At 40.3% G+C, this 20,030-nt stretch overlaps 1 protein-coding gene across 2 annotated transcripts in view; it reads right to left on the bottom strand.

Moving 5' to 3' along the window:
• Positions 1-15,993, bottom strand: part of OSBPL10 (oxysterol binding protein like 10) — a 118,195-nt gene extending 102,202 nt beyond the window's left edge. The window contains exon 1 of one of the 2 annotated variants that reach the window (XM_071735446.1): positions 15,489-15,993. In XM_071735446.1, coding sequence (XP_071591547.1) covers positions 15,489-15,799 — 311 coding nt within the window. In that variant the 5' untranslated portion in view covers positions 15,800-15,993. The remainder of the gene's footprint in view (positions 1-15,488) is intronic. The other variant, XM_071735445.1, reaches the window with a different exon arrangement.
• Between the last annotated feature and the right edge of the window lie 4,037 nt (positions 15,994-20,030).

The raw sequence follows: 20,030 nt of genomic DNA, 5'->3' as shown, positions 1-20,030 counted from the left end.
CAAAATACTCTTTAAAACAAAAGAGACACAATTACTCCAGATGACACTAACAGATGACAGTGTTACCAGGAAAAGAAAAATGCATAAGCATGAAACAAGTGGAGATAATAAAATTAGAGATCCAGGTAGTTTTCACATTTCCAGAACTAAGCTGCAGTTTCTTAATTCTGGTATTTTCCTTTTTACAGCATGCAATTCAGCATCCCAATAATCACATCTAGTTGAGGGAATCATTTAACAAAAGTTAAATCTCAACATGAGTAGGTATTCTCAATCTCAGACATCTGCTCCTGATGTCCTGACACCATCCCAAACGTGCAAACTGCCAGACACTGCACTATATTTTTTCCTGTATCAGCTGCTTTCTCTATTACTACTGACAATTCCATTAAGCTTTCCAGCTCCCTTGCTTGAGACAGATTCCACGCCCCTTATGGTCAAACAGTTCAAATGTCACTTCTGAAAAAAAAGAAAACAATTCTAAGCTCAAGGGGAACAAAACCCAAAAAAGCTTCATGTCATTAGCCTCCTCTCCAGAACATGAGGTCACAGTTCAACCATCTCTAAATTTTAGCACATGTGACATTGTCATATCTGATCTCCTTACTTTCCAATGTTTTCTTCAGTCCATCTCCTACAGCACTACTCCCCTTACACTTGCAGTGTAAGGATCAAATAAAGAAGGGTAGAGAGACTCTTAGGAACATGGGAAGGAGAAGAGATGGATACATACCACTTATCTGATTCTACAGAAAAGTGTCAGACTTAAATGCCAACCTGCTTGCTCAGCTCAAGGAGCAGGAATGTATCTGACATCTCCTTCAGACTTCTTCCTCAAGGCTTTAATTCTTCCATTTAAAAACTAGCATATTAAAAACAAGAACCAAGTTATGAAGCTAACAGCTGAAAGCTGCTACAGTCTGCTTAGAAAGTCCAGCTATATCCTGTGGCTTGTAGATGAACCCAAGAACTTCCACCAGAACCTCCGTGCCCAAGGAGCATCCACCCTAAGTCTCCTACCAGCTTCCCACAGTCTTCTGCAAAAGGTGCTGCACAGGAAGATACTTCCAATAATTTCCCACACTGTGTGCTACAGGGAGCCCTGAGCTCTGTCTAGAACTATCTGCAGCCTTTTAGTCCACAGCACAGCAAAAATCCACTGTGTATTACAGGATGTCTTCTGGCCAACAACATTCATACCACCACACTGAATAAAGCAAGCTATGCCACACCTGCAACCTGCGCTTTGCCATTCGGCCCAGGGGCTGTGAAAGGATTCTTCAGATCAACAACTAACACCAGCCTGAGCTCACAGGCACACATGAAATCCAGGCCACGTCTCGGTGAGAACCCCAAAACAGGGATTCAGGCAGAAGTCAATGCCAGCTGTCAGAGACCACAACAAAATTCTATAGTGTCCCAAAACGCAGCCATCACCCACCTGCGCCCTGTAAGATACACAGGGCACACAAGGACAAAAATGCTGGAAAAGCAGAACATCACTGGAAAATTGCAGAACGAAACTTGACATTTGAACCTCTGAACTCCTGGGAAGGACCAAGCAGCTGAACGAGCCTGTCATAACCAACAGGTTATTGACTGCTCATTGCCTGCAACTGATTCTCCTGTTTGCACTCACATTTAACTGTTCTCATACTTCTTCATGATTATCCAGTCTAAATTGTTATCTTAATTTAAAAAAAAAAAAGTATGAGTATCAGTGAAGTTATCATTTTCCCAGTATAAATTACATTTTCACCAGGGTTTTTACTATCCAAATCTAACTACTGGGGGCAAAACTAGGAGTCCTGTTCACAAGTTATTTAATGACAGAAGAAAACTGAGGAATATATATATCTGGAATTTCAGTCTCTCATACTTTTTTTTCCATCTAGGAGCAAAGTGACCCACCTAGAACCCCACCCCCAGGCTAGGTGTCCCAAAACCACCACCCCTTCACAGATTTAACTTTTGGACAAAATTACCAAACTTCCCTAGCCAGCACAATTTGGGACTTGGGAGGAAAAGAGGATACTTTGAAATGAGCTCCAATGCATGTGTAGATAAAAGTGCCCTCCTAGAGAGAGAGACAGAAAATAAGAAAAGAAAAATATGACCCACATGTTTTATCAGCAACCTCCGGATCCCCTCCGTTTCACTATCTCCATGATGATTAATTTACTTGGCACACTAAACTGCATTCCTTACTGGGTGTGGAACAATTCCAGGCACACTGTGTGAAGCCTGGTAAGGTTTAAATACAACATACACATAGACTTAACTGGACAGGACCTGCACCAATTACAACTGCAGTTTTCACAAACAATATGAACTCAAAGAAAGGCCTTAAGCTGTCCAAAAAAGTTTGAACACACCACAGAGAATAGAGGCACTGGCAACAGAGGAATAGGAATGGAAGGGAAGCATGACTACAATCAATTTAAAATAAATCTATGGAATTTTTATAGAGAGATCTTCTACACCAGGAAGTAGCTGTATTAGTCAAGATCAGTGTACCATGTAAATTTTTTTTTCTCAGTACATATTATGTTTGGGACTGGCAAGTGTAAATAGTTTGTATTATGATTATATGTTAAAAAATGACAAAAACATTTTCAAGCATACTCAAAACTACTCCTACCTTATTTTTAGATCAACCAGATTTCAAGTTGACATTTTTTCAATATTTAAGAGCTATTTTGCTGTAGCCAACTTTTTAAGAACAAGAACATATCAAAAGAAAGATACTGACTGTACTGTATTACAATAATGCAATCCAATGAGGTTCCAACCATAACCACATCCCATCAATAGGTATTAATGTATAAATTTCCAATTAGGTGCCTTGAGTCAGCAAAGTGTTACAAAGGTTGTATCACAGTTCACTGACTTCTCTGCCAGACCTTCATAGCTCACCCTTGTGCAATGCCCTGTCCTCAGCAAGAACCATTGCCAGAAGCCAGAAACTCCAAGCCTGTGTTATTATCTAGTCCATAGCTAAAAACATTCTGGAATGAGACCTCAAGAGATAAGAACCTTCCTCTAAACTGAAAGATTAATGTTAAGATTTGAAAAATACCTTGTCAGTGAAAGCCACTTGTGGATCTCAGATTTACACCAAAAAAAGAAATACATAAATATTACAACTTGTGGTGATTTAACGAGGAACAATGTGCTTAGACATAAAGTACCTCTTCCTCTAACCTCAGAAGTGTAAGCATCACATCTGAGGCTTACTCAAATTTTGTGAAGTATCTACAGTACTGTCATATTAAATATTTTTAAATAACATACTAGCACAAGTAACACTGTATTTTAAGTGTTTAAAATTTACAGAAGAGAACATTTGTGCTACAACGTAGTTTTACCAAGTATTTCATCTTTACTGAGTCACTTATTGCAATACTGACAAGGATACAAGCTCACTGACAGCTTTTTTTTCCTGTAATATACTATGGTATGTTTGAAGAATTAATAACATTTCTAAGGAAACTGACAAGTAAACAGTTTGAAAAATGTTTCCATATGAAGTATGCTTGTCTTCATCATCTACATCATCAGTTATAATGCCAATATATTAAATTTCTGTATTCAAGAATCTGTATTCCTTATTTTTCCTGGGAACTCTCTCACATTCATCTATTTTTTTTAGCTTGTGGACATACGTACATTGCTCATGTAATTTGTGTGGAAGAAACAAATAATAACAAGAGCTAGTGAAAGTAACACAAAAATTTCAATAGCAATGTCCAGGTAAAGACACACAAATGATGCCAGAAGACAGCAGTCTTCAAACCAATTCTTCATTCACCCCTCATTCTACTCTGTACTTCTATAATTCACCAAGGGTAATATTCTCTGTAGCTGTTCCAAACACAATTTATCACTAAATATACTAAGTATATTTAATCACTAATATATACTAAGTAAATACATGGATTAGCTGACACTTTCTAGGAGACAAAAACTTTCTGAACACATCTGTTTGGACCGTAACTCTTGTGCAAGCCAATGGAATAAAACATCTGTTTTAAAATTTATTCCCTGATTTTACTGCAGCATTTATAGCAGCTGTTATTTTTTACTTTTAATATGCACATAATTTATCATCTTGGCTCTAAAAATTGCACCCCGAGTTGAACCATAACGTTGGCATTTTTCCCAACTTCAAGTTTCATTTAAAGAATTATTTCACTGAAGGAACCTGTTCAACAAGTAATATTTACTCTGCTCTCAAATAAAAGGGGCCAAGAATTCAGCTATGTTACTCTAATGCCATTTTCTGTGAAATGCACATACACTTAATATATATTTACATAGAAGAAAAAAATGCAAAAGTCACATTAAGGTCTTGCTTTGGGAATTTTTAAGTTCTCGATTTTATATCTTCCTTTATCCTTGCTCATCCTAGCTTTCTTGTTGTGCATCTTAGCTTTTGAATTTATTTTTTTTTACCCATACTCTAAAGGTTCCTGATTGGAAAGAATTAACATATCCAAGACCATGCAGTATTTTCTTTATGCATCATATGGAAGAAAATATGATACACTAAGTAAGAATCTTGCCTGTAAGGTCAGTATGCCTACAAACAACACTGTGCAAAAACCAGACCATTCTTACACTCTGCATCATCTTAGGATAGGGGGAACTTTTCAGGTTTTTTGTACCAATACTTTACAGTTCAATAGCTTTTTGCCCTGCCTTTACTTTTAGGAATATTAATTCATTGACTGAAATGAGAGGTTTAAGTTTCTGTGTTTTGTCTTTATCCTGACAGCTGATGTGCAGCCATCCTCACCACAGAGTATCCTGTCAACACTGTTGGTTAGAAACATATGTATGAAGTCCACAGTGTCCAAAAGAGGTGGCTTCATCAATATGTTGAAAGCCATGATCCTTCTGAAGAAAGCATATTTAGATATACGAGCAGCAATCACTGCTGAAGACCTTTATGCATTAGGTTCCTATTTATAAATGCATTTCTGTTCTACAAAAAAAACCAGATCCTCATTGTGTAAATCAAAAATGAAGAAACAACACTTCAAACCTTGACCAGATAAACAGTTTCATCACCACATATGCTTGAATTCTCACATAAACAGTGTTATGTATAAAAGGGCAAAGGTAAGTCTGGCACGTTAATATATATCCAGGTGGGCACTGTCAGTAGCTTCCTCTGGCTGCTATTCACACCACTCATCTACCAGCCTGAAATGAGCTCTGCTACAGAAGGTGTCAGAGGAAAGAAACCAAAACCAGAAAAATACTCACTGCACTACACATTCTGCTATTTAAAAAACAGTAACTTCCTCTCTACTTGTGCGCCTTTCTTAATGGCAGTATTAAAATTAATAAATAAGAGCAAATTATCGAATTTGAGCTTCCAATACTTACTTCTGAATTAACACTGTGTGATTTCCAAAATTATTATTTCTTTGAAGTGGTAAAGTTCTATCATTGTGTTGTCTCCAGTTCAATATCTACATCCTTCTGTCATCTGTTTCTTCCCTTTCCTTCCATCAGTTCTCTTCCAGAGGCTTTAACTCCTTTTCTAAACCTCTCACACCATTTTATTCGCATCTCATCTTTCCTCCCTTATTCTATTGCCAAACTGCCCATTCCTTTCACTTGCATAATGAAAATAAAATAAAGTTTGATACACGAACCCAACAGTCACAAAATCAAAGCCGACTAACCAGGTAAGGTAAAAGAGGCAAGAGAAGGAGAAAAACAAAACACAAAACCCAGAGTACAAACCTTCCAGCTCAAAAGACAGAAATCTATATCCCATTTTCAAGGGCAGGAACTCAGGAACTTCTATAAAAAGCTTACTGTGATATGCCACCCAAGGAAAAAAAAAACAAACCAAACCCCAAAAAACCCAACATCTTCAGGAGAGGTTTTTGTGACAATGCAAAAAGCCCAAATGCTTGCAGAAGTGAATAACATAATTTTTGGCTTTTCCTATCTTGCCCAAACTTCAGTATCCTTTTCATCTTCAAGTTCACTATCTTCCTTCTATCACCACAATAAATGCAATAGGGAGAAACTGGACATAATTCTTCAATACCCTGTCAGCTCCAAATAATGGCAACAGACAAGAAAGTGTTCATTTGACCTTCTCCTCTATTTTCTTTACTTTTGTAAATTTACAGAGAATAATAAGAGCATGCCTGGTCTTGCCTGCTCAAGCCTAAACGATGCTCCTTTTACTAGGAAGTAAAATCCAAAGCAAGAAAAATACACACACTCCTCTCCTGGTGAAGTTTAAACATACTACCCTGAACACAGTGCATAGATTTTCCCAGAGTGCTATGTCCCCCTTACATAAAAGCATCATCTTATCTCAACAAAGGATGTAGCAACCAATATAGCTGTAAGTGGCAGTGTGGTTCACAGTTCTGTTCAAAATGTAAATGCAGAAGCTTTATTGACACAGAGGCACAACTTACTATTTATACACTTCCTCTAACTTCTAAATAAATTGAACAACCTAGACAAATCATCCTAGTTCTTACCTGTGCTCCAAGTCTATTCTCAAGCAAATCAAATAATCATTTCTGACTTACTTCATTTAAAAAAATCCTTGGAACCTGGTGAACACTTAAGGTGCAACACTTAACACTGCAACAGGTGATCTCTAAAAGCCTGTGACATTGAAGCAAAGCCATTTCCTAAGTCACCAAGAAACAGGTACTTGATACATGAACTTGTGGGAGTAACTTTATCCAAACAACAGAAAAATAGCAGTTTAGGGATTTGAACTGACAACTACGCAACTGATAGACTAAGGTCTATTCAGTCAAATATCTTAAGGGATCTGCAAAAGCTGAATATCATTATGCTGATGCTATGTGAGACTGAAGATACCTCTTACCAAATACTAATTTCTCTGTGCAGTCTTTCTGTGCAGGCTAGGTTATCTTTTGTGTCTATTTAGAGTATCTAGACCAATGGATTTTTCTTACTGAAGCCAGATATCCCAGTAATCTCAATAATGTGTGACAGTTCTGATTACTATTTGGTATTTCAGTGGTTTTCATCACTTATGGACACCAGAACTGTGTACCACTTCAGCTGAAGTTGCAGCAGGGATCAAATACAGAGGCAATGCATCCCATTTCCTCCAACTCAGTGTTCCCTGAGTAAAAAGTTCAAAGACTATTAGCTTCCTAGTGCTCCATCATTATTCTTTGAAAACTGAGTTGTAAATTTTGCCTTGTAAATTTAGCTGATACTCTAATTGCACACCACACGGAGACCTCATGTTCCCTGCTGCTGCCTGGGTTCTCCAGACAGGTATCTTTATACCCACACTTGTGTTATTTCCTACTTGCTTTGCTTTAAGCTATCAGTGGCACAACCCCCTGGTGCTTCTTAGGCTGTTTTCTCCTCATCCGGTACCATATGGCAGATACTACCAAAATGAATGCTAGAAGTATCAAAATGAAGACTAGCACCTAACTACTTTTTTTTTTCTTTTTTTTTTTTTTTTTTTTTTTTGCGAGATTGTGATGAAAAGGAGTGCTGTGGCAGCTGTCTGCCTGCAGTATGCTCTCTCCACACTTAGCATGTTTTTTGTGTATCACCAGTAACACTTCTCAGGCTTTCTCATATTGTGTGTGCATGCCCTCTTTTTGAAGGGGTAAAAATAGTAGCTGATTATTTGTTTACAGGAGATACGAATTTAAAATGTAGTTGAGGAAACTTAATTATTAGTCAGAAGAATTACTTGAACAAGTAATATTCGGTGACAAGTACTAAGAACAACAGTCAATTTTTTAAATAGTGATTAAAGCTGGACAAATTGTTCCCATAGCTATAGTAAAGAATACCACTAACAGAAAAGTTCTCAGATACCCAAAAAGAAATGCAAGTCTAGGTGGAACAGAAGCTGGGTATCTAAGGGCCTATATTTATCAACCCTAAATTTACAAGCTAAAAGTCACTTTGGAAAAAGAAGTGTAGTAGCATTTAGATAGCATTTACTGATACATTTTTATGTTTAACAGTTAAATACTAGGCAAACTTTGCCTTCCTGGATTTGGTTCCAAAAAGTAATAAAAGATCTTAGTAAAATATCCACAAAATCCTGGAAGGTCTCAAGCACAATGCCAAGATACTCGAAGAAAAAAAAAAAAATTGTTAAGTATGTTAGGACCAAATAACTTGGCATTTTTAACTAAAGCAAATTCAGTAATTTTTTTCTTTCTTCATTATAACACATATTTAACGAATATGATTTTACATAAAAAGTAACAGTCATGGCAAATTTTAGCATCCTTTCCACTCAGAAGGTTTAGCCCTTTAAATACATCATAAAGAGTAAAGTAAAAATATCAGCAAAAGCTAAAGTGCAGGTACATTCTTCTTAATAAATAATTGCTTTTAAGTACAAAATGACAGGGGGGAAAGCTGAATACTTTTCTTAAGCACTTAAAAAAAGACACCAGGCAGATCACTTAGTTTAACAACTTATTGTCACTTCTCCTACATGAACAAAATCCATATTCATAAAATGGTGGAGTTTTTTCAAATGAGCCAGCAAGTGCATGTCTGCTCCCTCTAACCACAACTATCATTGTGTTTCTAAGCACAGAAGTCACCATGCAGAAAGCTAGCAGCAAGATGAGCGAGTAATAACACCCAGATAAGAAGTGCCTCAGTGTTAGTACCAACTGCCACTTCTTTTCACTGTCTGAAAGCTAAGTGTGACATCTGGGTGAAAGGAAGACCATGCTCTATTTTGCCTGCCACTTCATTTCCTCTGGTACAAGACAGCTGCTCAGCTCTGAAGTTCACTTGCAAATCCCAAATATAACTCCTGAGTGAAACTGCCCAAGTCTCATTTGTTTTAAACAGATTTTTCCTAAGTTATCTTCAAGCATCTTATGCATTATATCATTATGTATTATAAGAGTTTATCTGCTGCATAGGCATAAGCAGCCCTGACACCCTGTGACACAACCAGATGAAGAACAGCTTGGTTACCTGCCCGGAGATAACAGAAATGCCTGTGGAAGTTCTCAAACCAGAATCCACATTTCCACCATAACCACAAAACCATCCTTTTCAGTTTCAGTCTGAGGTCCAACGTTGTCTTCCGAATGTTTCTCATCGGAGTCACTGAAGGACAGAGGATGGTGGATTCCTAGCTATCCCTCTTACCCTCCTAAAGTTCTTCCTGTGACTGCTCTCTGCTCCTCCATTCTCTCAGCAGAGCTGGTTTAGACACAGCAGGCAAAAGCTACTCAAACTAAATCAACCAGTTTGCAATTAAACTGCCTAGGTCTCATCAACTACTAATTAAACAAGGAGAAAGTGCATCTTAACTGAAAGTTATAATTCTCCTATTAACACATTAGGGATATATATTCAGAGAGATTACTTTTACTTGTTTGGGGAGGGGTTATTACTTTTTTGTTGTTTTCTTTTTGTAAGTGAGCATCAATGATGTTTATGGAGAAAAAAGTTTAAACAGAAAAAGGAAAGAAGAATGAAAAGAAATCTTACATTTGACCATGATTATTTTTTGCTACATAGATTTCAGGATTAAGAAAAAAAGGTTAGTGCCTTAATCCAAAATAAAACAAGTAAATGATTTTTTGACATTTTACACTCCAAGTTTATTTGAAAGCTTATTTAATGACAAACATCTGAATTTCAATAATATAAGATATTGGACTCCTGAGTGTTTAGAACAGAAAATATCCCATTCATTTGTTCAACAGAACTAAAACAAATTAGTTTTAAGCATTTTCTTCCTTTACACATTGCCTCCTACTACAAACTGAATCCACACATGAAGGGACACAGTTTCTAGTAAAATCTTTTTTGCAAGTAAAATCTTCAATAGTGTTAGCCCAACACTATCAAAATGCTTTAAAAGTGGAAAGTGTTCCCACAATTCCTTACAAATTATAATCAAGATTCCAAAATTTAAGGAGCAGATTTCCAATACCAGAAGAAAGAAGCTTGCATCTCCAGCTCCTTAAAATTGGGTCTCCCTTTTCCAAAACTGTGCCATGAAATTCTGGAAGGTATTTACAACACTACCCAAAGCCCTGTATAGGTATGCCAGAAACACCCTAAGATAAGCAGTGGACAGGATGGTGTTAATCTGATTCAAGAACAAAAAAACTTCCTACTACAGCAAACTTCACAAACATTAAATAAGCACGTGGATATTTTTTCCTTCTCACATACTGTCTACTGCTACAATTCTGACAGTATAGTTTATTGTATATTAAAAAAAAGAACAGTTTTCTTCCTCTAGAACAGACTTTCCTCACAAGTTATACCTATACAACTATAGTCATATAGCTTGTTCAGAAACAATCTCTCCAGTTTTTTACATTAAAAAAAGACCACAAAACATTGCTAGAACAATTTGCCTGGTACCACTGAAGAATCTGCAACTACTAGAGGTGTTAACTACATCAAAGTCCCTAAGCAGATCTGTCAATCCCAGAATATGCAAAAGATGGGCTAGCTAATTCACAAGGAGGGAGTAGGGTACTATTACTGAATTTGAAGTATACCCATCAATTCCTTTTCTAAGACTTCACAACCTCTTTCTCCAGGATATATATATAAAATAACGATAATGATGACAATAACAATAAACAACTTACTTTTTTTAGGTATTTTGTCAACATATATAGAAAACAACCCCCCTGTAACAGCTATTGTCAGAGCAGCATAACTTCATAGAACCATAGAATCATCAAGGTTGGAAAAGACCTCTAAGATCATCGAGTCCAACCATCCACCCTACAACCCTTAACCACTAAACTATCCACTGTAGCTCTTCATCTACCCATGCATTGAACACCTCCCTGGGCAGCCCATTCCAATGCTTCACCACTCTTTCTGTGAAGTTTTTCCTACTATCTAATATGAAACTTCCCTGGTGGAGCTTTAACCCATTTCCTCTTGTCCTATCACTGGTCACAAGAGAGAAGAGGCCAGTATCTGTCTCACTACCACCTCCTTTGAGGTAGTTGTAGAGAACAGAGAGGTCTCCCCTCAGCCTCCTCTTCTCCAAGCTGAACAGCCCTAGTCCTAAGACCTGTTCTCCAGAGCCCTAATCAGCTGGGTTGCCCTTCTCTGCACCCTCTCCAGCAGCTCGATGTCCTTCTGCACACAAGGACAGTGCCCAAAACTGCACAAAGTGCCCCAAACTGCACACAGTATTTAAAATGCAGCCTCACTAAGGCAGTGTATTGGGGCAGGACTACTTCCCTGGTCCTGCTGTTTCTGATGCAGGCCAGGATGGAGTTTTGGCCAAAGTGCAGAACCCCACATTTGGCCTTATTGAAACTCATGCAGTTGGCTTGGCCCATCGATCCAGCCTGTCCAGGTCCCTCTGCAGAGCCTCCCTACCCTCAGGCAGATCAACAATTCCACCCAACTTAGTGTCATCTGCAAATTTACTGAGGGTGCACTCCACCCCCTCGTCCAAATCATCAATAAAGATGTTAAACTTCTGGGAGTCAAAGAAGCCAGGGCCTGAAATAGCTCAAGGAGCAGTCTTCTGGTTCTTCTGACATTATCCTGGCTGCTGTTTGAACTCTGGAAATAAGGAAGGGCCTTTCCTGTGGTGGCAGCAGTCAGATTGTAACCCTTCTCTGCAACTGCTCAAGCAAAGAGACCACACCACAGTATTGCGAAGCCCAACAAAGAGACACAGCACAAAAAAAATCCCCAAATTGCCCCAGAGTACATGTTGAAAACCCGAGCAGGGCGGCTAATCCCCAAAAGAAGTCTGGTGGTGCTCAAGTTCATCAGGCACAGTTCTTGCAGACTGGTAAAATATATTTCTCAACTGGAGAGGCATTAGGAATAGGTCAAAGAAATGCTTTAGAAAACACCAGGGCTATAGAATAATTTACACAAAGCAGTTCAGCTCAGAAAAGCAACAACATCCATGAGCTGGTGCTCCATTTGTTGTTGTTACAAATCCAAATTTAAGCCCCAGCCCAAATGCAGATGATCCAAGGGCTTATATATGCTTGCAGGACAAGACCCTAGAAGCACAAGTAGTAAAAACATTTTCAAGGAAAAAGTGGGGAAGGAGAAGCAGACCACATATCAACTGCACATACCTCCAGCAAATAGAGTTTTAAGACTCTACATTTTACCTGTCTATTCAAAAACAGGGTAATAATGCCACAGGCAATAGGTGTTTCATTATTATCAAATTAACTCATGCAAAATAAGTTCTGCATGGTATCAGATGATTGTATAGAGACATTTTTTTCCATAAAACCCACACAACTCCCACTTAAAATACAAGCTACTACTTTCCCACACGTGTAAAACAAGTAAATCCCAATGGAAATCCTTTGGAATGGTACTTCAATTCTGATAACACAATTATTTGTAATTTCACAGCAAAGACAGTCAGATACCCCTTACATCTCAGATCAGACACAAGGGTTCTTATGTCAAAGTATCTCTTTTTTAGATTAATACTTGTGTAAAGGCACAAAACATTACTTCAGTGGAGGCACTCTAGATGCCCAGGCCCTTTGACACCTTTATCACAAAACAAACTTCTTCAAAGCAATGAAACAAAAAAAGCAGTGTTTCCTTCTGCTTATAATAAAGGTGAAGAACTACACCTCACTCACTTCCAAATTAGATTACTCCTGACCCTGCCAGAGCAGAATAGATTTCTTTACTAAAAGACAACAAACCCTTAGAAGTTCTTCAAAGCAGTAATGCAGCTCCCCAGATTGACTGAATTTGAGGCCTTGAATTACTTCAGCTAATCCTTGTAAATGCAGTGTTAACTCCAGTATTCATACTCAGATGCCTCATCCAAAATAAGATTACCTTGTATAAATCTGTTAAAGGACAGCTGATTAAAAAGTGACACTAATTTATTATAATTCAAATGACAATGATTTCCTTAGAGTTGAAGAAGCTAGTCTGCATAGTAAGTGTTGGATAACCTAGGAAAGCCTTTCAACTTAATACTACGTGGCATACACTAGCATTAAACACATTGAAATTATTTAGGCTAATGAATAATGAACTTCAAAGATGAGCATTCCAAATCCACAATCACTGAACTCTTGTCAGCTTTCATTTTATTTTTCTATTTTATTTATATTCATGCCATCTGGCTGCATTGATCATGCGATTAAACAATCTTGCATTTTTTCTGATTAAGTAAATTCAAAATTAATTTGTATGATCACTCAGTTATACACACACCCTTGACTGGTTTTCAGGTGCCAGCTATGAAGTCACTTACCAAATGTTACAAACTGAGCTCCAATTCACAGAAAAAAGAGGCTCCATGACAAATATTCAGAAGGCCAAACGGAGAAGGACGCTCAAACCCATGGATCACTACTCATTTACTGGATGCTGTAAGATCAACTTTAGTCTCAAGTTTTGACTGTTCTGTTTAAAACCTGTATCAGATTCCCCATCCCAAACAACCAATACACCACTGACACAACCAAGCTGAACAAACCAAAGATAGCTAGCATTAAAGCTTTGTGTCATGGTAAACCACTTGCTCAATCTCACAGATTTACAGAAAATAAAACTGGCAACTGACAAAGCAGCATAAGAAAGACTGCTTAGAATAAACAGACATTAATTTCCAAGTGCTATGGTAGAATGGTTTAAGTGGCATTTATCTTTTTTCTATTATGTTTTCTGATAAAAGTTTCTTGGACATACACAGATTACACATGCTGTATCAAGATGTCAACCTTATGAAATATTTAATCTGTTCCCAAATACAACAGTTCTACACCCAAAGACTTATAAGCATTGACCTGTATTTTGAAATTTCATCAGATTAACATGACAGCAACCCTTAAAGTCACACACAGTAGAAGAATTCCCATTTCTACAAAAAGAGACGGAGGTGTCAGGGAAAAAAAGGGGAAAGGGAGGCTTTTAATTTTTAATCATTAATTTTATTCTTACATTTTAGGTATCAAAATGTGTTTATTTGTTTTTTGAACAAAACTACAGGAGGACTGCATAAATCAACAACGAGGTACAAGTCAAATATGAATCTAGCACAGAACTGCAATAGCCAAGTCACACAATAAATGGTCTTCTCAATGTCTGCACTGAAGCAGCCCAGTTTCATGGAGATGAGTGCCTAACCAAACCATACCAGACATATTCATTATCACTGACAGCTGGCACACCTATGCATCCCCTCCAATGTATGAAATTAGAGCAGCTCCTAAAACTTTTCAGGAAGTACTGCTCCAGTACTGCTACCACTGGTTTAGCCCTTGAACAAGTCAGCGCCCTAGCACCACTGGCATTAGTGCAATTTGACTCTGTCAATTATAAATGCTTTAAAATTACTGTCAGAACATCAAGGTCCCCACCACTCCCAAAGCCTAGGATCCCTTCATACGAGCAACAGCAGGTTTTGGTAGGTTTTTCTTTCTAAAGGGTTGTGCAAAGCTGTAACTAGTCCTGTAATTGTTCTCTCTATAGCATTTGCTTCTCCTCAAAACCATCACTGTGATGCCTTACACGAAAAAATCAAGTTCTAGGTCCTCATCCCCATCCATCCACTTAGAGGACAGAGTTAAACAACGACAAGTAAAACACCAATTAGAAATCTATCTTGGTTTCAACAGATCCCAATACGAAATTATTAATTCCCCAGTCTAGCTTCAACTCTGAGACACAAGATTCGAAACCAGACCTTCCCCAGACTTTGACAGATGCACATCAGCCCGTCCACACCCAAAAAATTGCAGGACCAGGGCCTGTCACCGTAACAGCATAAATTAGGACTCGGCAAACAGGAAAGACAAGGCAACAGATCTTACTATACAATACACAGGCACAAAGTAACACTAACAATCACAAGCGTGGCGGTTTTCCCATTTATTTTGGGAGGCTCTCACCCAGTCTTTCATTCTTTTCTTATCCCAGGTAAGTTCACATAAGAAGGAGACTAAGGTGATAGAAAAGGAGCTTTAAAAAGCCGTGTATGTACGGTACGCAGGGACGGGGCTTAGTAGTGGACTTAGCAGTACGCTAGGTTATCGGTTGGACTCGGTGATCTTAAAGGGCTTTTCCAACCGAAACGATTCTGTGATTCTGTAAAATTTAAAAGAGAAAAGCATGTGCAGCGTTACACCTCCCCTGCCCCCGCGGGGTCAGCGCTGGGGACCACCGCTCCGCCAGCCCAACGCGGGGCCGCACCCCTCCCACCACCTCCTTAAGTACAACTGCTCCTTCGGCTGGGGGTGAAAAAAAAAAAAAACAAACGAGTAAAACAAAACGAAGGAAAGCGGGAAGCGAGCCTGGCCTCGGGCAGGGCTGGCGGCACAGCCCGGCCTACCTGCCCAAGGCGGCTAGAGAAAGGGTCGGGGCGGCGGCACCAGCGGCCCAAACACCATCTTGGGAGCGGCTGGGGGTGAGAAGCGGCGCCCAGAGGGGGAGGACGCGGCCCCGCAGCGCTGCCGGGATCCGGCCGGGCGGTTTACCTGCTCTGCCAGCCCTGCAGGAGGTTGGTGTATTTGCTGAGCGTCCCTTCCAGCACCGGCTCCCGCCTCCTGCCGCCGCCACCGGGCGCCTGCGCGCCCCCCGGGCTGGCCGCCGCCGAACTGGGGCTGCTGCTGCCGCCACCGGCCCCCCCGCCTCCATCCAGCCTCCCCGAGGCCGCCGCCCGGCCCGGCAGCCCGCGGCTGGCGGAGGAGGACGACGGAGACGAGCCCGCCGACGTGGGGCGGCTGCTACTGCGGCTGCTGCTGTTGCTGCCGCCGCCGCCCTCGCTCACCGCTGCCGCCTTCTCCATGGAGCCCCGGCAGCGGAGGCTCCGAGCCCGCTGCGGCCACGGCAGCCGCCCGTGCCCGGCAAAGCCCTGACTCACAGGCGGCGCGGAGAGGGGCGGCGCCCGAGGGAGAAGGGGCCGGGCCGCGCCGGGCGAGGGAACGGGCGGGCCGCCTCCTCCCGAGTTGCTGAGGGGAGTTGGGCGGCGGTTGGTGCCCCGCAGCTCAGCTGCCTCCCGCCTCCCGCCCACCGCCCCCCTCGGCCGCCCCGCCTGCCCGAGCCGGGGGCAGGGCGCTGCCCTGGCGGCTGGGACCGCGCAGGCCCTGGGGGGGTGCCCCGCAGACGAGGGGAAAGGAGGGAGGGGGCGAAGGTGGAGAAGGCGTGACATGGACACGGCCATGGGGGTGCCCAGGCATCCCGAGCGGTGACACGCAGGCGCGGGGCGTGCGACACCGAGAGGGGACCCTAAAAGGAAAGAGTGCCCGGCAAGAAGAGGGCGTGGGGCGGACGTGTGGCCACCTACCCACACAGAGGGTGATGACACTGGGACAGGATCCAAGGCACACCGCATGAGACACGCATGTGAGGAGCGAGGAGAGCAGTGTCCGTCTGCGGGTTGTACGCACGAACACTACTAGAGAGGAGGAGGAAGAGGATGCTCAGGCTGTAAAGCCTATGACGGTACACGGAAAAGCTGTGCCCACCGGACCAGAGTGTCAGAGAGGGGATTTCTTCGTGCAGACTGATGCACATCACTGCCCATTACCGCAGAGCGTGACACCAGGGAGGCGACTGTCCCTGGTGTACTGAAGCAGCAGCCCAGAGCTGTGACAGCAAGCACTGAAATACCGAGAGGCAGGCGGTGTGCCTGTCAGCAGTCAGGAACCCGAGATTCGTCCCCAACACACAGCACATACTGTTTCACATAATGGATATCAACGTACCACATCAATCATATTTTCATATGGACTTTGCAAAAAGTGTTATTCTGGTTTCAGTCACATCTCCTGAAAACAGAAGGCGTAAACTCAAGCTCACTGTGAAAGAGCTAAACTGGTCCTCGTACAGCCAGCTGGGTCCAAATCTATGTGGTTATGTTCCCCCAAATCCCTTCTGTGGCCATCCTCGCTGCAGCAACCCGAGGACCTCAATGTTGTTACAATATGTATCTTCACAGCTTAATAACGGTGTAGTTATTCTTGTCATCATTTTATAACCAGGGACCTGAAATAACAGAGGAGCTCAGAGAGTCTCTGACAAAGTAGGAACTGAGCTTAGCTTAACCCTGGGGAAAGTTTTGCTCTCCTCTGTACAAGAGATTTTTGGAGTGTACCAAATATCATGTGCCTGCTGTGTTCTGTAGCTCAATGAATACTCAATCCATCTGAGACAACATGCAGTTAGAGGACTTCATTCCCCATACAAATGAGCATAGAGAGGAAGCACCCAACTTATTTTTTTCCCAGTTTGATATCTGGAAAATCCTACCATATGTGTTGTGGTTGGGTAGCAGAAATGTTGGGCAATCTGATCCTGAATTTTGGGTAGTTAAATTTCTCATGTTGTAGCTAAATACCAAGGCACTGCAGTCTGGAAACTTGAATTTTAATTTAGTATTTCATTGGTGGAACATTTAATGCACATCTCTCGCAGTGCAGACAAAGATTACAAACTCAATTATTTTTTAAAACAAAATATTTTAAGCAAAGTAATTTCTCAAGTCAGAGCTATTACTTAAGATGTTCATGTAAAATTCCCCAGTCATCATTTACCATGGAAAAGCTCCATGACCACAATCTGAAAATCCTCATTCTTAGGCTCAACTCCACTACTTCTGATGACCACACTTTTCAGAAGACATTGGAATAAACAAGGTATACTCCTTCAGGAAGCTCAGCCCCTGCTTGCTGAAGGAGGACACCCCTGCATTTCTCTTCCTAATCAGTTCCAATGACAGCTCAGAAGAGTGAAACAAAAAACCTTCAAGAAATGTCATCACATCAGCCACTGCAACACATTGCCTATATATATTCCACATTATAGATAATAAATGTAATTTTTTCTGCCCTCCACAGAATGTATTGAAAGAGAATTATGTCAGGAAAAGAAGCCTTCTTACATAGGTACAGAGAAACCTCCCCATTTACATGTTGTGTAGAAATGCAACATGTAAAGTTGTGTCAAGTAACAACTGTGTGCTAATCAGGAATTTTCTGAAATGGAAGGCACAATGGAGTCTAAGTATATTATGTCCCCAGGAGAATTCTGCAAATTCACAAAACATTCTTGACTGTTGCTTAAAGGATTACTGTGATAGCATAGAAAGTCCTCGTACCAGTTATAAACTAGTTAATAGATGGGAAACAAAATGCAGGAATAAGTGGACACTTTTCAAATAAAGGGAAACCAGGACTCTGAATTGGGATCTGGTTTAATCAGTATCTTCTAAAATCAGAATCCCTTCATTTGCTTTAAAACTAGAATCAAGTGCAAAAATAGCAGAAGGATCTCACAGTAGTGACAAAATCACTGATAAAATGGCAACTGAAATTTAATGCTAATAAAAAAAAAGAGAAGCACACAGGGGGAAAATAGCTTTTACTATGTATGTGTAATGATGATCTATAAATTAGCTATAGCCTCTCAGGAAAGAAATCTTTGAGTAATTTTAAATAGTATTCTGAAAACCCCATCCCAGTGATCAAGGGTAATCGAGCAAACAGTTGTGATGAGCTCATTAGAAAAACAGAAATACCAGTATGCTACTATATAAATCAAATGTCTGTATACTCTGCATTTATAATACCCCTTAAAAAAGGACAGTCAAAATAGAAAAGGTGTAACACCAGCTTTTCTATGAAGAGAGAGCCAATTGAACAGGGGTTTCAGTTGGAAAAGAGATAACCAGTGTACAAAACAGTATTCAGGTTAATAGGAATGGTACTTCACTGTTTCTCATTAAACAAGTAAAAACAAGCACAAAATAATACTTTTTCACAGGATTTGAACTCATAAAACTTATGGCTACAGGATGGTTTTGAATGCCAGAAGTCTAGGAAGATTAAAAAAGCAATTGTTTTTACAGAACCTTTAAATAAGATTCACCAAAGTGTTTTTGACACGTACAAAGTTCAGAAAGGTCTTTAACTTCAGGCTCCTTGAAGACTGTTTACTTACTTGATTAAATAATCTCTTCCCTGTTCTTGAGTCTTTCTCTAAGCACCTACAGTGGAAGGAATAAGGTATTGGACAGATCTCTGAAATAACCCATATTGCAGGTAATTCCTTCTCCTTCATAAACCAAAAGTCCTTTTGAGTCAAGCACTGTCACTCCATGCAGCTTTTTGGTTGCATTAAATCACAAGACTATGTTATATATATAATCTTCTCATCCCTTTTCCATGCCCAGTATGTACATACTGTTGCTATCTAACAGAGCTGAACAACCTTCCATGGGAATCTTGATATCAGAGAGCCCTTATCCTTATTTGTTTTAAGTTATTAATGTTCTTCAGAATGAATGAACCTGTTATTTATATTTTTTTTCCACTAGCTAACGGCCTATCCCAGTAGAGCCAGACTTCAGGGTAATACACACTGACTTAGTCTGATGCAATCCTGCATGATTTGTTACAAGTATTCTTAATTAGCTGTTTATTAACAGCAACCTAACAAAGGTTCTCACTATTTCTAGAGTAACACAGCTGCTACATTACAGTCCTCCTTTAGAACTTTACTTTCACACTCTGGCCAAGTAAAAAATTTACCTCTTTTGTTATGTACCTAAAAAAGCCAAAATAACCTCTTGTTTACGCTCCCACACCTTTTAGAAAGCAAAACATCTGGTAAGATAACAAATTCAGCACTGTACCCTTATCAGGAAACAGAGCAGTTTCTCCATGCTTTGCTGAATGACAACAGTTTTAGCTTCTAAAGCAAGGTTAGCTCATAATCGCTTTGCCAGTTTCTGTTTCCTGGTCATCTTGGTTTGGGTTCCTATAGCTTCCCAATGCTCCCCTACAGTTCTTTGTGTTACTTTCCAGGCTCTTTTTCCACCTCCATCTGCCCTTCCTCAGACCAGTTCCATAGATTCCTGGACAAGAAGAAGCTGTGGCCCCTCTTATCTGCCCTTTTTCGTAGCACATTACTATGCTCTATCATATATAATGATTTCACTTGGATTTAACCATCATGTCATCCATAAGTAAACACTTCTGACCTGAGGATTTCAAAAACATACAAGAAGCTACTATGAA

Source organism: Heliangelus exortis, chromosome 2, assembly GCF_036169615.1.
Source record: "Heliangelus exortis chromosome 2, bHelExo1.hap1, whole genome shotgun sequence".
NCBI classification, from domain to species: Eukaryota; Metazoa; Chordata; class Aves; order Apodiformes; family Trochilidae; genus Heliangelus; species Heliangelus exortis.
This window is presented reverse-complemented; position numbering and strand designations above follow the sequence as displayed.